Genomic DNA, 13,834 nt, shown 5'->3' on the forward strand with positions numbered 1-13,834 from the left:
GGAACCAAGCTTTAGTGCAAGAGGAAAGGGTTTCATTAAAAATCAAGGTGAGAAAAAATCAAGCATTCTAAGATAGTTAATCTGGCTAGATAGAGGTTCTGACCAAAAAAAAAAAAATCTGGCTAGATAGAGGTGGTGGGTTTGCTGTGGAAGAGAGATCAAAAGAGTAAGGAGAGGATAGAGTTGGTGAGATTGTTGAGACAGAGGGTGAGTAGGTGACGAAAAAAGCAAATGGAGGGGGAGAAAAAGAAACAGAAGGGCATTGTGGTAAATTAACAACATTAGAAAAAATCCCATTTTGATACCTCTAGTCTCATTTGGGATTAGTGGAATTAGAGTCATTCATTTGGGTTTTGTAAATTTTAAGGGTATTTATTTGGCACTTTCTGTATATATTTTGATTTTTTTGACCAAATATTATATTTTAATTAAAAACCTTTAATTTTAATATTAATGCCTTAGATACATGACAAGGACCGCCATAGCGGTGAAAGTGAAACTATCATGTATCATTTATTATTGGGATAATGTGCTTAAACAAAACATCTAGCATCTGAAAGTTTTTTATGCTTTAAAAGTTTTATTTTGTAGTATTTTTGTCCTGAATTATTATCCAGTATTAAATTTGACCATTAATGACACTAGTCAAATATCATAATTTAACAGTCAAATTTAACAGTGCATAACGGTCAGGGTATTTTTGTTGCGAAAATAAACTTTTAGTATATATAAAAAAAAAAAAAAACTTCGACATGGTGGGTGGTCCTTTGGGGATACTTTCAAAATATTTGAACACCTTAGCCTTTTAAAATACACTAACCACCCTTCTATTTTACTTCAATTATATAAACTTTTCATCTATTTTGAAAACACATATGAACCTCCATTCAAATTAAAATGTATGCTACACAAACCTTCCTCCTATATTTAAGATTCCATTTCCACCACACTCAAACCTTTAATTGACTGTTAAATTTGACTTTAAATTATTTTTTTAACCAAAATACCCTTTTAACTTAATAATTAGGTAGACATTTATATTTTCTAAAAAATGTTCTTTATAAAATCAAAAAATAATTCTAACACATATATTTTTAAAATTTCTAATATGTTATAAAATTTATTAATTTCGATCCAAATCATAAATTTTATAATTTCAATATTTTATCACATTCATTGAAAATTATTTACTTTGATTTTTTATATTATAAAAACATATTTCAAATATATGGTTTTTGTTTATCCTAAAGTTTAAATAATATATTGAAAGATTTTATTAATTATTTAAATTTATAATTCAAAAATTTTAAACACATTTTTGTTACAATAATTTATAAACATATTTAGTCAAGTATATATATTTATTAAAAAAATTAGTTAAAATTTTAACCAAGTCTTTTATATTTGCCTTAACTAAATAAAATTTGTGTAACTGTAAAAGTATAATTTAAAAATTTATTAGAATGAGAGGTAAAATAGTAAATAAAATTTATTTCAATATAAATTTTAATTAAAAAATAATATTTTTAGAATCTCTGTAGAATATTCTTAACGGTGTTAACTAATTAGACTAAACTGTATATTTTTAAAATAAAAGGAGGTCTATATAATTGATGTAAACTAAAAAGTTAATCAATATTTTACTCTTATTTTATTTGGACTTTCTAACATAAAATTGAATGTTAATATTAAATTTTAGGGAAAATCCCCAAAAAAATGACTATTGAATTTCAAAATTCCAAATCAGGAATTACTACAAAAATATGTTGTCATTTGCTTTTCAAATGTAGTCATTTTCTTTAAGAGTGTAGTAACTAATACTGATTTGGAATTTTAAAATTCAACAATCACTTTTTTTAGATTTTTCCTAAATTTTAATTCATTATTATCCTTTTTGTTTGTTTTTACACTAATAGATACAAGATTTAAAATAAAAATAACTACCACATTTTTTTAAAGAAATGAATGTATACTTTGAGAAAAGAACGTTAAAAACACTAAATATGTAAACTGTTTTAAAACATTTTTTTATAAATCGAGACAAATTCCTTCACTTATTTATAAGGGGATGTTTGGATAGAATTAAAACCATGATTTTAAAAGTACTTTTACAGTATACGAAGTAAATATGTGGAGAATTTTATCTTGATTAGCGAAAAAAATATTTCTAAAATGCACTTTTCATAGTATCCAAACATTCTTTTTGTATACTGTAAAAATACTTTTAAAATCATAGTTTTGTTTCTCCTCGCCCCTAAGCCACCAACAAGTTTGATCAAAGGTCCAACTAATCGTACTGTTCGGCTTGACTCTTTAATAATTGATCCAATCAAACCATCCTATCTACTTCATTCCGGTTCTTTTCTCGCTGATCCAAAGCCTTCCATGCTAAAGTGTGAGTACCAGTAAGAGAAAAATTAACTAAGAAGCAAACACAAGAAGTTTAGGATTATCCTATCAATCAATCAATGAAACGAATCTCACAATAAACTTAGCACCATTGTAATATCCTAAGATTGTTCTTAGGTGCAGGAACTTCCGGATAGAGATACCTAAAAGCATAAGTTAGAGATGACCCAAAGTGTCTCTCCCCGTCGTCCTGAACTTACCCACTCATCAGACAATAAAAAACCATCCTCTATGGACCTTAGGTTCGTTTTGGTTTAAATCAAGTCCTTTGAACTTGGAAAAGGGTTTTTATTTATATGTGTGTGTGTGTGTGTGTGTGTGTGTGTGTGGGGTTCAAACGTATTATTAAATCATTCTGAAACTATGCAAAACCATCCCAAGACCTCTTGAATTGGTATATATAATCTGTTGGAGTTGTTTAACACAATCTACGGTGGAAGGCCTCTCAGAACTATCTGTACGGACACATGTTGATGCCAGGTTCGCGAACATGGCTATGGATTCCATTGTGTATGAGTTCCTCGCCATTTCTGGATCTATCACCTTCCTCAGCTTCCTCCGATCATTCAATATGTGTCTCACCTTCATAAATGTCGTCATCGCATGTCATCTGTATATGTTAGTTTTCCATCTGCAGAGTCATATGACAGAAACCAACCAAATGATTGGTTTGTTCTTTTTGTGCTTTATCATGTACCTGTAATACGAGGTTTTGATCGTTGGGACCCAGGTTCAGATCTACAGCTCGTCGTCCAGTTAAAAGTTCAAGAAGAACAACACCAAATGCGTAAACATCACTTTGCAGCGTCAGTTTCCCTGTCTGTTGTCAAAGCAAAAAAATTCATAACTCATAATATAGTAATAAGAATATCATATCACTCTTGGATATTAACAGAGTTTATTTGTATTAATATTTGCAAAAGTGACTTTTATTTCAATTGCTTTTTGAAAGTAAAAATCAATTAATATAACGTGATTTGTGTTTAAATAGGTTTTTATAAAAAAAATGAGCGTCAAAATATTCAAATTTAAAGAAAAACCAAAAACCAGAAGCTACAAAGTCTGGCTTCCAGCCTAAGTGACTTTTTCAAGAAGCCTATTTGCTCTCAATTCAAAATTAACAAGATTTTTTTTGCTCCAATTGGCTTTTAGGGGTTCAAAAGTCAGTTTTGATCTTCCCAACTCTATCACAAATAAAGAGTAAGCTCTTCATGGCGTGAGTTTTAAAAATTGCTTCTTTTGGTGAGAAGTCTAATATTGACTAAAGTTAAAAATGAAAAAGTTACAAGGTTTTGGATTGAAATATACTTTTGATCCATTTGATAGTTCAATGAAGTATAGAGAGCTAGGAAGATGTTTTGAATGGTAAAGTTCTCTTGAACCTCAATAGATGCTGATAAAACTCGATTTTGACATAGACTCAAATGTGTAGAATAAATTACATACCGATGTATACTCTGGATCAAAGTATCCAAAAGTACCAAGTACTCTAGCTGTGACATGAGTTTCTTGTCCTTCTGGCATAAACTTAGCCAACCCAAAATCTGATATCTGCATAAAAAAAAAAAAGTTAGTTAATCTCATTAGCCTTGTGCATGCCATTGCTGGAAACAGAAACTCAGGAACTCAATGGGGTTGTTGAGGGTTTGCTTAATTTGTGAAACCTTTGCTTCAAAGTTAGCATTTAAGAGAACATTGGTGGATTTGAAATCCCTATGAACAATAGGAATTCCAACTGCAGAACTTGAATGGAGATAAGCAAGGCCTCTTGCAGCCCCCAGTGCCACTTTGAGTCTTGAAGGCCAATCCATTTTTCTCTCTCCAATGCCTACAAAAATCACTACTCATTAATTAATACTCATAAATCTTTATATCCAAAATTTTTTTTTTTTTTGAGTATATTACGAAAGAGACAAACCATTTAAATGATCTTGCAGGTTCCCATTTTGCATATACTCATAAACCAAGAATCTGTGCTTTCCATCTGCACAATAACCTATCAAGGAAACAAGATTCGGGTGGTCCAATCTGCTCAAGATATCCACTTCCACTCTGAACTCTCTCTCCCCCTCTGCTTCTTTAAATGCTGGCAGCTCCATTTTCTTAATCGCCACAACCTTCAGAAACATTAGAAAGAAAAAAGACATGTTTTTATTACATTATACGTGGTATATCAGAACTCTGGGAATGACATGTTATGATCTGAGGTTGTCTGCTATTTGATGATGAATTTTAGTTCTAAGAAACCTAAGACTACGAAATGAACATAAGATATTAGTACCTCTCCTGAACGTAAAGTGCCTCTGTAGACTTTGCCGAATCCTCCTTTTCCGAGCAGATTATCATCACTGAATGAACATGTTGCTTCTTCCATCTCCCTGAGTGTGAACACAGACGACCCATTATGCCTTCTCTTTGGCTGACGTGTTTGATCTTCAATCTGCCACAACTCCACAGGTTTATATATCCCTGAAACCAACATCTCAATTGCTCTCCGTCATGTATGAAGAAGAAGGAGAAGATGATGATGATGATGATGATGAAGAAGAAGAAGAAGATTATTACAAGGGTCTGTGTGATCCTGAGACTTGGTTCTACGTCTCTTGTTCCAAGCTGAGACAAACCCAAATGGCATGATGATTCAGGCTTTATCTAGCTACCTTCAATATGGTTCTCTGTAACTTCATGACAGTCTGACAGACATAAAAGGGACAAGAAGAAGAAGATCGATAGAGTAAATAAGTTTGGAAAAAGTTTGCATGGTTCAAGGAGAGTCTTCAAGTGTAAAACAAAAAGAAAGAACAAAACAAAAAGGACATGGCATATGAGAATCAAAGAGGGAGTACGTATAGAGCAAGCGAGGTTAGATGAGAAGAACACTCAACAGCACATTTGGCAACAACCTGGATTTTTCTGAGACACAAACCAGACAAAAGAGGAAGAGATATGATACATGAAACATGTACTTTAAGGAAAAGAGAACTAAGGCAAAGCGAAAGTAGGTATGCTTACCTTTGGGTAAGAAATATATAATAAAGAGAAATCACACACACACAGTTTTATATCACTGTGATGTTAATTACGTTCAATACATTAATTGCAGGGTTGAAATATTGATAAGGGTGGCAGTTGAGAGAGAGCTTTCATGTGTGTTCCTTCATTACGAATATTATAATTGTCTTGTTCTTTAATCTTTTGATTGTTGTGTGGGGTATACAAGTTTTGTAAATGTGATTGTCACCATCAAAAGTATTGTCTATTATAACAAACGATTCTCCTGTCAGCTAAAGAGTCACTCCACTTCTCTTTCTTCTCTTTCTCCCTGTTTCCTTCCACTTCTCATTCAACCATTAAAACTAGAAGCTTAACAGTCCAATTTCATGCCTTTGAAAATAATTTTATGAAGTATATTTTTTATTATTGTTTTGAATTATACTGACTAAAATTTAGTAGTTTTATTTGATTTTATTTATTTTTGAAATTTTAACATTTTATTCATAATTTTATAAATATGAAATCTGAATTGTTAAAATCCCAATCTTATTTTTCTCATCTCAACCATTAAGATTGGAAGTTTAGCAATCCAGATTTCATGCTTTTCGAAATAATTTTATAAAGTATTTTTTTTATTGTTTTGAATCATATGACTAAAATTTAGTAGTTTTATTTGATTTTATTTACTTTTGAAAATTTAACATTTTATTCATAATCTTATAAATATGAAATCTGAACCGTTAAAATCCCATCTTATTTTTCTCATCTCAACCATTAAGACTAGAAATTTAACAATCTAGATTTCATGCTTGTGGAAATAATTTTATAAAGTATTTCTTATTATTGTTTTGAATCATACTGACTAAAATTTAGTAGTTTTATTTGATTTTATTTACTTTTGAAAATTTGACATTTTATTCATAATCTTATAAATATAAAATCTGAACTGTTAAAATCTCAATCTTATTTTTCTCATCTCAACCATTAAGACCGGAAGTTTAACAATCCAGATTTCATGCTTTTGAAAATAATTTTATAAAATATTTTGTATTATTGTTTTGAATTATACTGACTAAAATTTAGTAGTTTTATTTATTTTTGAAAATTTAATGTTTTATTCATAATTTTATAAATATGAAATCTAAACCATTAAAATCCCAATCTTATTTTTCTCATCTCAACCATTAAGACTGGAAGCTTAACAGTCCAAATTTCATGCTTTTGAAAATGATTTTATAATTATTTTTTATTATTATTTTGAATCATACTAACTAAAATTTAGTAGTTTTATTTGTTTTTATTTATTTTTGAAAATTTAACATTTATTTATAATTTTATAAATATGAAATTTGAACTGTTAAAATTCCAATCTTATTTTTCTCATCTCAACTATTAAGACTAGAAATTTAACACTTCAGACTTCATGCTTTTGGAAATAATTTTATAAAGTATTTTTTATTATTGTTTTGAATCATACTAACTAAAATTTAGTAGTTTTATTTGTTTTTATTTATTTTTTAAAATTTAACATTTTATTCATAGTTTTATAAATATGAAATCTAAACTGTTAAAATCCCAATCTTATAGCTGAGATGAGAAGTGAACAAAAATGAAAAGAAAGACATCTCCTGCCCTTCCAGAACCAATGGTAATGCAAAATTAGATTAGATGAGAGATAAGTAAAGTAATTAAAGGGTAAATTGGATTTTTTTGTTAAAATTATAAAAGATTATTTTTTATAATTAATTTTTTAATTTAAAATATTATCAAAATATATTAAAAAATAATTCAATTTTTTTGTTCCAAAATATTTTAGATAACGAAAACATTTTAATCTTTTTTTATTTTAAAAAAAAAAATCCTATATATGCTAAGCCTTATTTTTGTCTTGGTTATTTTGTTTAAAAATTGACAAATTGAATTTAATTTAAATAATTAATAGTAATTTATTTTATTGAATTATAAAAATCATAAATTTATCTCATTATAGATTGAAAAATATAACCACTCTACGTGAGTAAAATACATTTTAATCATTCATATTAAAATAGAAGTGTAATTATATTAATAGTGATAATTAGATTAATTAGTTAAAAAAAACTTAATACTATGAACTCAAATTGTGCATAAGTATTATGGGTTTCACTTAAAAAGTTTGTTACTACTCAAAACCAAACTCTAGAAGAGGCTAATCTTTATTTTATGATGAAAAATATTCTTTGTATTTCAACAAAAAAAAAGAACTCAATATTTAATGACACAAGAATTATTTCATGATTGGACTCAAATAGAAAAATATATTAATGGTTTAAAGAAGATTATATGATTCAACATTATATTTTAAACAAAGTCAAGTTGTTATTAATATAATAATAATGATGTAACATGTTAAAAATGAGTTAGCCCAAAAAGCATGCGCAACACGTTGCAGTGTGGGTAATATGTAGGAGTAGGAAGGATGGAATTGGCTTCACATGGCTGAAGTTCATGCTGTGAGCCAAAGAATTTGTTGAAAAAAAGAAGGCATAAAGGTCACTCCACTAGCCATGTGATCCATGCCAATTCACCCTTCTTTATGACTTCCACTACAATAAAGGAATGAGACAATTCAGCTTTTTTTAATTAATAAACACTATTACTTAAATTTTTATTCTTATAAAAAGTTTGACAAGTAATTATTTTTAATAAAAAATATTTATTAATTTTTCTTACAATAACAGATGTGTATGATATAAAAATCTATGAAAAGTCATATTATTCATATACATAATCAACCATGCAACTTATCTCATACACTTCATATAAAGCATAAGTCTGCAATTTAATTTGTTTAAAAAAGGTAGCAAAAATGTTGGCAAAAAAGGAATAAAAAATAGTTAAGTATTTTAAAATATAGCTTTCTTTTTTTATATAGTTATCTGACTGCGGCATATTCAAGCATAGTTAAACTAAAATAACGGTAACTCTACCAAAAATATTTTCTATATCTATATGAATTCGAGTTGGAGGCCTGACACTTAAGCGGCCAAAAAATCCTTCTATAGAACTAATTCCTATTAGTATTTTAAAATATAGTTTTGTTAGAAAAATGTTTTCACGGATCATAGGTTTTGATTTGGTATTTTTACATTCATACAAATTTTAACTCAAGACCTCACGTTTAAGCAGCCAAAACTCTTCTACTGCGACCAACGCGTGTTGATGTTTTAAAATATTGTTTTGCTAGAAAAATGGTTTTAGGGGTTGCAGGTTTTGATTTGGACATAGGAGCTCTGCAAAAGTGGTCACAGGTATGAAAGTCATAGCATGGGAAACGTGGTGTTATATAATTTCTTGATCTCTAATGATGAATTAATTCATAGCTGCAGTTATCACAATTCAGAAAAATTCTTGATGGCTAACCTATTTTCAATTTCAAGAGACAATATTATTGTTGCTGTCGTAATTAATTAATTAATACTCCATCAAATTCTCTTTATAAGACCTTTTTTTTTTCCTCCATGGTAATCATTATAATAAGGCCTCTTATAATTCGTCTGAAATTGTTTTAAATGTCTTTTACTTTAATATTCCGTAACTATTAATTAAAAAACCTTCTAATTTATTTGTCACACCAGATAACAACTTTTTGACTTTCTAGGGAAAATGCTACCCAAACAGCCTCATAAAAAATACAAACCAAGGTTTCATCTGAAACCATGGTTTCACCGGGTGAAACCATGGTTTCACCAGAAGCTGATATTATTTGCTTGTGGAAAAAAATCGGGGACAGCTATGGTCATTCCAAAAACACCCCAGAGATCCTTCTCTTCTCTTCGTTGGCCGACACTCCTCCTCTTGAATTCATCGTATTATTAGCTTGCTACTCAGCTCGAACATTGCTCTCAGCTCAAGGTCGACCCTCAGCAGAAGCTATTATTCGCTTCTGGAAAAAAATTTGGGACGGCTCCGGTAGGCAATTTCCTAGATCCTTCTCTTCTTCGCTGGCCGACACTCCTCCTCTTCGCCGAACGATCGGACTCAGCTCGAAGCTCGACCCTTCGGCCCTTATCATCAGCTCGTCTCTTCGCCGCTTCATCATCGGGTCGCGTCTTCGGCCGTGCTTCGTCGCCAGCTCGCCTCTTCGCTAGCTCGAGTGTTCGCCGTCGCTGCTCTGAAACTCGACACCGGTGAGATCGTCCTGGCCTCGCGAAAACAGGGGTGGTCGTGCGTTTCTCGGCTGGCCAAAACCAAAGGAAGCGTTGGGTAGTCCGATCTGTTAGATATGATTAGTTTTGATGATGTCAAATAATAGAGCAAAAAGTTTACATAAATTATTTATCTCATATTTTGACTAACTATTATACTTAATATCTTGTGTAGTTTTCTCAAGAAAAGAAAAGAGTTATTATGTTGCACTTTGAGTTATGGAGAATGATCAAGAGGAAGAAGAAGAAGAGAGATTGAGAAAAGAAGAACTTGCAAGATCAAATGAAAATATCAAGATTCAAGTTCATAGATTTGATGTTAAATGTTGCTACACTCAATCAGAAGTTTGGATAGCTCAATCGGAAGCTAAAATATACAACCGGGAAATTATACCATCATATATTGAGTCACCCTTCATATAAACATGGAAAATAAGCTTCAAAGGTGATTTTCATGGGCAATTATCGATCACTTGATCGATCATCCATTTATCGATCAAGTTATCGATAAAAACACATCCTCTGTTATGCTCTGTTCTTCGTTCAGCTCTGACATAGGTTCGGTATTTCTTCTATATCTCTCAAACCACAAATCCGTTTGAGGTGAAACTTGATTCCTATGAAACTAGACTCAGAAAACGGTTCATGGACACCAAATTCACCTTCAAAGAGTTTCATATGAGGGAGATATGCAGTTCGAAAGATTGCAGTAAGGATTAACGTCTTTATTCCGACCTTCAGTCACTGTGATGAAGATAACTTTGCAACCACAATCAATTTTGGGGTGATTCTTGTTGCATTAGAAAGTAGACTCAAAGATATTTCTGGGGATAGGTCATTTGTAAAATTTGGAGTTGAATTGGAAGATTTATGATCACCCAAAGTTGACCTTCGTTTTGCTGGAATCAGACTTCGAATTTATTGAGGCAAAGACCAGAAGTTCTACACTGAACGATTAAGTTCTCAAGCAACATGCTACTCAAACATGTTATTGAGTAAAAGATCTAGAAGAGATGAAGAAATGAAAAGCCATTATCATATGTTACTCGAGCCTGATCAACGACTACATACTCATCGAGTTACTGGTACTATCTCCTCAATTCTTCTCTTTTATCTTCATACATATTATTAAGGTTTTATCAGTAACATGTTGGATAAATGATTTTTGGATAACGTTATAGATGAATATGTTTATCGATCACTTGATCGATAACTGTCAAGTTTTATCGATCACGTGATAGATAATTTAGTCTGCTCAATAACTTGCTAGATTGATCGATCAACTAATTGATCATTGGTATAGCTGCTTAATATAAGATGTTGTAGGAAATAATCGATCACTTAATCGATCAGACCTTTATCGGTAACTTGTTCGAATATTACATGTCTTCTTACTCGATATAGTGCTCTGTCAAAACCATTCGTTCAAAATCTTTTATCGAGCAATTGATCGATCAAACATTTATCAATCAAATGATCGATTATTATCTTCACTGCATTAACTTATGTTGAATCATTTTTTCGATCACCTAATCGATCATCTTGAAACTCCTGTTTTCACATAACGTGATCCATAATCAGTTTCTTTACCTTACAGGATTAAATCTCTATTTTTCATTTTATCGATCACTTGATCGAATATTCATTGATCGATCACCTGTTCGATTAATCCATATAGTCTGTATTTTTCGCTGAATATATTCTTACTCATTGTTTATCGATAACCTTATCCATCATCCAATTATCGATAATTTGTTCGATCATCAATGACTGAAGTTTCATTTCTGTAACACTTGGATTATCGATAATCTGTTCGATCAACAAGTGTTCGATCACTTGTTCAATCATGGAACGTTTTCCGTTTAAACATCAGTCGACTATGATGATTCTTAAAATCAATGATCTATTTTCTTTCAAGTTTTCTCAGCCTTCTTCTTACACATAACTCTCTATTAAAAGGATACGAAGGCAAACAAAACTTGAAAGGGATTAACCTTGCATATGTCATTTGGAGTTCACTGTGTTCATGTTTCATCATTTATCGATCATTTCTTCGATCATCACATGATCCATAACCTATTCGATAATTGCATATATCTACTATATCTTTTCTTCATATAATTAATCGATAATATGATCGATCAAAGGATTATCGATCAAGGCATCGATTAAGTAAGTTTATCTTACTTTCTGAATATCTGAAGATCTGATGGTTGATCCCATGTTTTCCAACTTATTGTTTTAAAGATTATCAGATACTTATCACTTGATTTGAGGAAGATTATTTCAGGTAAAGAGCCACAACAAATTTATGATGTGAAGAATCGACGTTCATCAGAAGCTTCCAACGGCTAGTTTCAACGGTCATATTCTTCAAGCCCAACGGGACGAAAATGCTCAACGGTCAAGTACCCAATATCATCTATAAATAGAAGAGCATTCAGAACAAGAAAAAAAAGCAGAAGAGTCTAAGCTTACAACATCAAATGCTAAAATGCCGAATCAACACATTCTCATTTAGAGCTCCGAAAGAAAACTCCCTGTCTCTGTGCTCCATAGACGAAAACATATGTATCCATAAGATAGAGAGGAGAGTTTCCCAAACGTGCTTAAGATTCATCTATCACTTCTTTGAGAGAAGAAATATTCAATCTTCATTATCATTATTAGATTGTATCCTTACGGTGAGTAAGGGGGAGTATTACCTCGGTGTGAGGTTGTTGTTGAATTAGACTGGTTAGTCTAAGAATTGTAAGTGGCGTCACAAGTGCCCGGATCAAACTTGTGATTGTAGTGGTTCTCAAGTACCCGTGTTAAACTTGAGGGAGATAGTCGATTGAAAATCTCAGGGGGAGCTTGGGGACTGGATGTAGGTCAGTGAGGACCGAACCAGGATAAATCACTGTTTGCATCTTCTCTTCCCTTACCTCTTTATATTTCCAGCTAAACCATTTTACTACTGTGATTATGCTTATCTCGATTCATTGTTTTTTATACTCAGAATTTCTTACGAATTTCATTACATTGCGAAAAGATTTTTAATTTTAATCAACACCCAATTCACCCCCCCTCTTGGGTGTTCAGCCATTCCAACACGATCCATCCATCCTCTGTCTCCAATCTTCATTCTTCAGTTCGCCCGGTGAGCTCTCTCTGGTGATTGCCCAAAATTTTGTTCGTATTTCCTCCATTCATTGATCTATCAGCTTCTTGCTTATGATTCTGGTTCGGTGGTTCTGGTTCGGTCCCTCCTCTGTTTTCGGTCTGTCATCCGGTTGCAAGTGATATGAATTTTTTTAGAACCGTGGCTATTAGTATTTTGACTGTGGTATGTTGAATTGGAATGATTTGGCTGTATATCCTCTTCAATTGCAAGCTTCCTCTCGGTTCCATTTTTGAACTGTGGCCTTCGATTTCAGGTTTGTATGCCTAGTGGATCCAAGCGATGCCGTCTGTAATTCCATACTCTGTCATAATTGTTGTCTGGATATTCCTTGGTCTTCCTTTGCGTCATTCGGCAGATTTTGATCAATGGTTTTTCTGGGGATTATTGCCCAAGATCTTCTTCGTTTTTGCCATGGATTGTTTCGGGGTTTATCGTGTTTTTGGATTTCTTTAATTGAGCTTCTTGTGCTAGGGATTATAATGGTATGTTCGTTGGTAAATTGGTTCTGATTTTATGAAACGAAGAGGGAACAAATTCTGGTAATCAATGTCTGGTTCTGGAGGCAGGGGACGTATATGGATGAGAAAGTCTGGCAATTGTTATATAAATTCAATGCAATTTGTTTTTCCTGTTGTTGCTTGGGATCGTTTTTCTGTCCAGATTTCCCCCGGAGAAGAAGCTGTGAAGTCGAGACTTTGGTTTTTTTTTTTTTTGCAGTGGATAGTACTTGTGATAATGAACATTATTTGTTAAGAGTTGATCTGATTTGGGATGAGATAAGAATTGTATTGTTCTGTATTGTTGTATTAAGGATTTTGATAAATTTATGGCCAACTTTTGAGAGTGAGGAAAAATGAAATCACAACTGAAATCCATGTATATATATTGAAGGAAGTGATTTGTATTTTGGTCAGAGGTTTATGTTGGTAGTTTTTTTTTAATTTTCGGTTGACAAATCTGATAAGGATATAATTTTTAAAAAATTATGAAAGGCTTGTGCAACATGTTATTTTTTTAAAACAATAATGTGCTTTATAATGTTATTTAATTAACATGTTATTTTGGACGTTTTAAAAGT

At 31.5% G+C, this 13,834-nt stretch overlaps 1 protein-coding gene across 1 annotated transcript; it reads right to left on the reverse strand.

The window, feature by feature from the left end:
• Positions 1–2,742: 2,742 nt before the first annotated feature.
• LOC114757127 (probable serine/threonine-protein kinase PBL28) lies at positions 2,743–5,179 on the reverse strand. The gene is made up of 7 exons (XM_028946118.1): positions 4,975–5,179; positions 4,691–4,878; positions 4,328–4,526; positions 4,074–4,237; positions 3,856–3,960; positions 3,107–3,229; positions 2,743–2,991 (listed from the first exon to the last, which is right to left on the reverse strand). The coding sequence occupies exons 1-7, from the start codon at positions 5,042–5,044 to the stop codon at positions 2,755–2,757; spliced, it is 1,086 nt and encodes a 361-aa protein (XP_028801951.1). The 5' UTR covers positions 5,045–5,179; the 3' UTR covers positions 2,743–2,754.
• Between the last annotated feature and the right edge of the window lie 8,655 nt (positions 5,180–13,834).

The sequence above is a fragment of the Neltuma alba genome, unplaced genomic scaffold (genome assembly GCF_004799145.2).
Source record: "Neltuma alba isolate B1F8T4 unplaced genomic scaffold, ASM479914v2 tig00010560_pilon, whole genome shotgun sequence".
Classification (NCBI taxonomy): Eukaryota; Viridiplantae; Streptophyta; class Magnoliopsida; order Fabales; family Fabaceae; genus Neltuma; species Neltuma alba.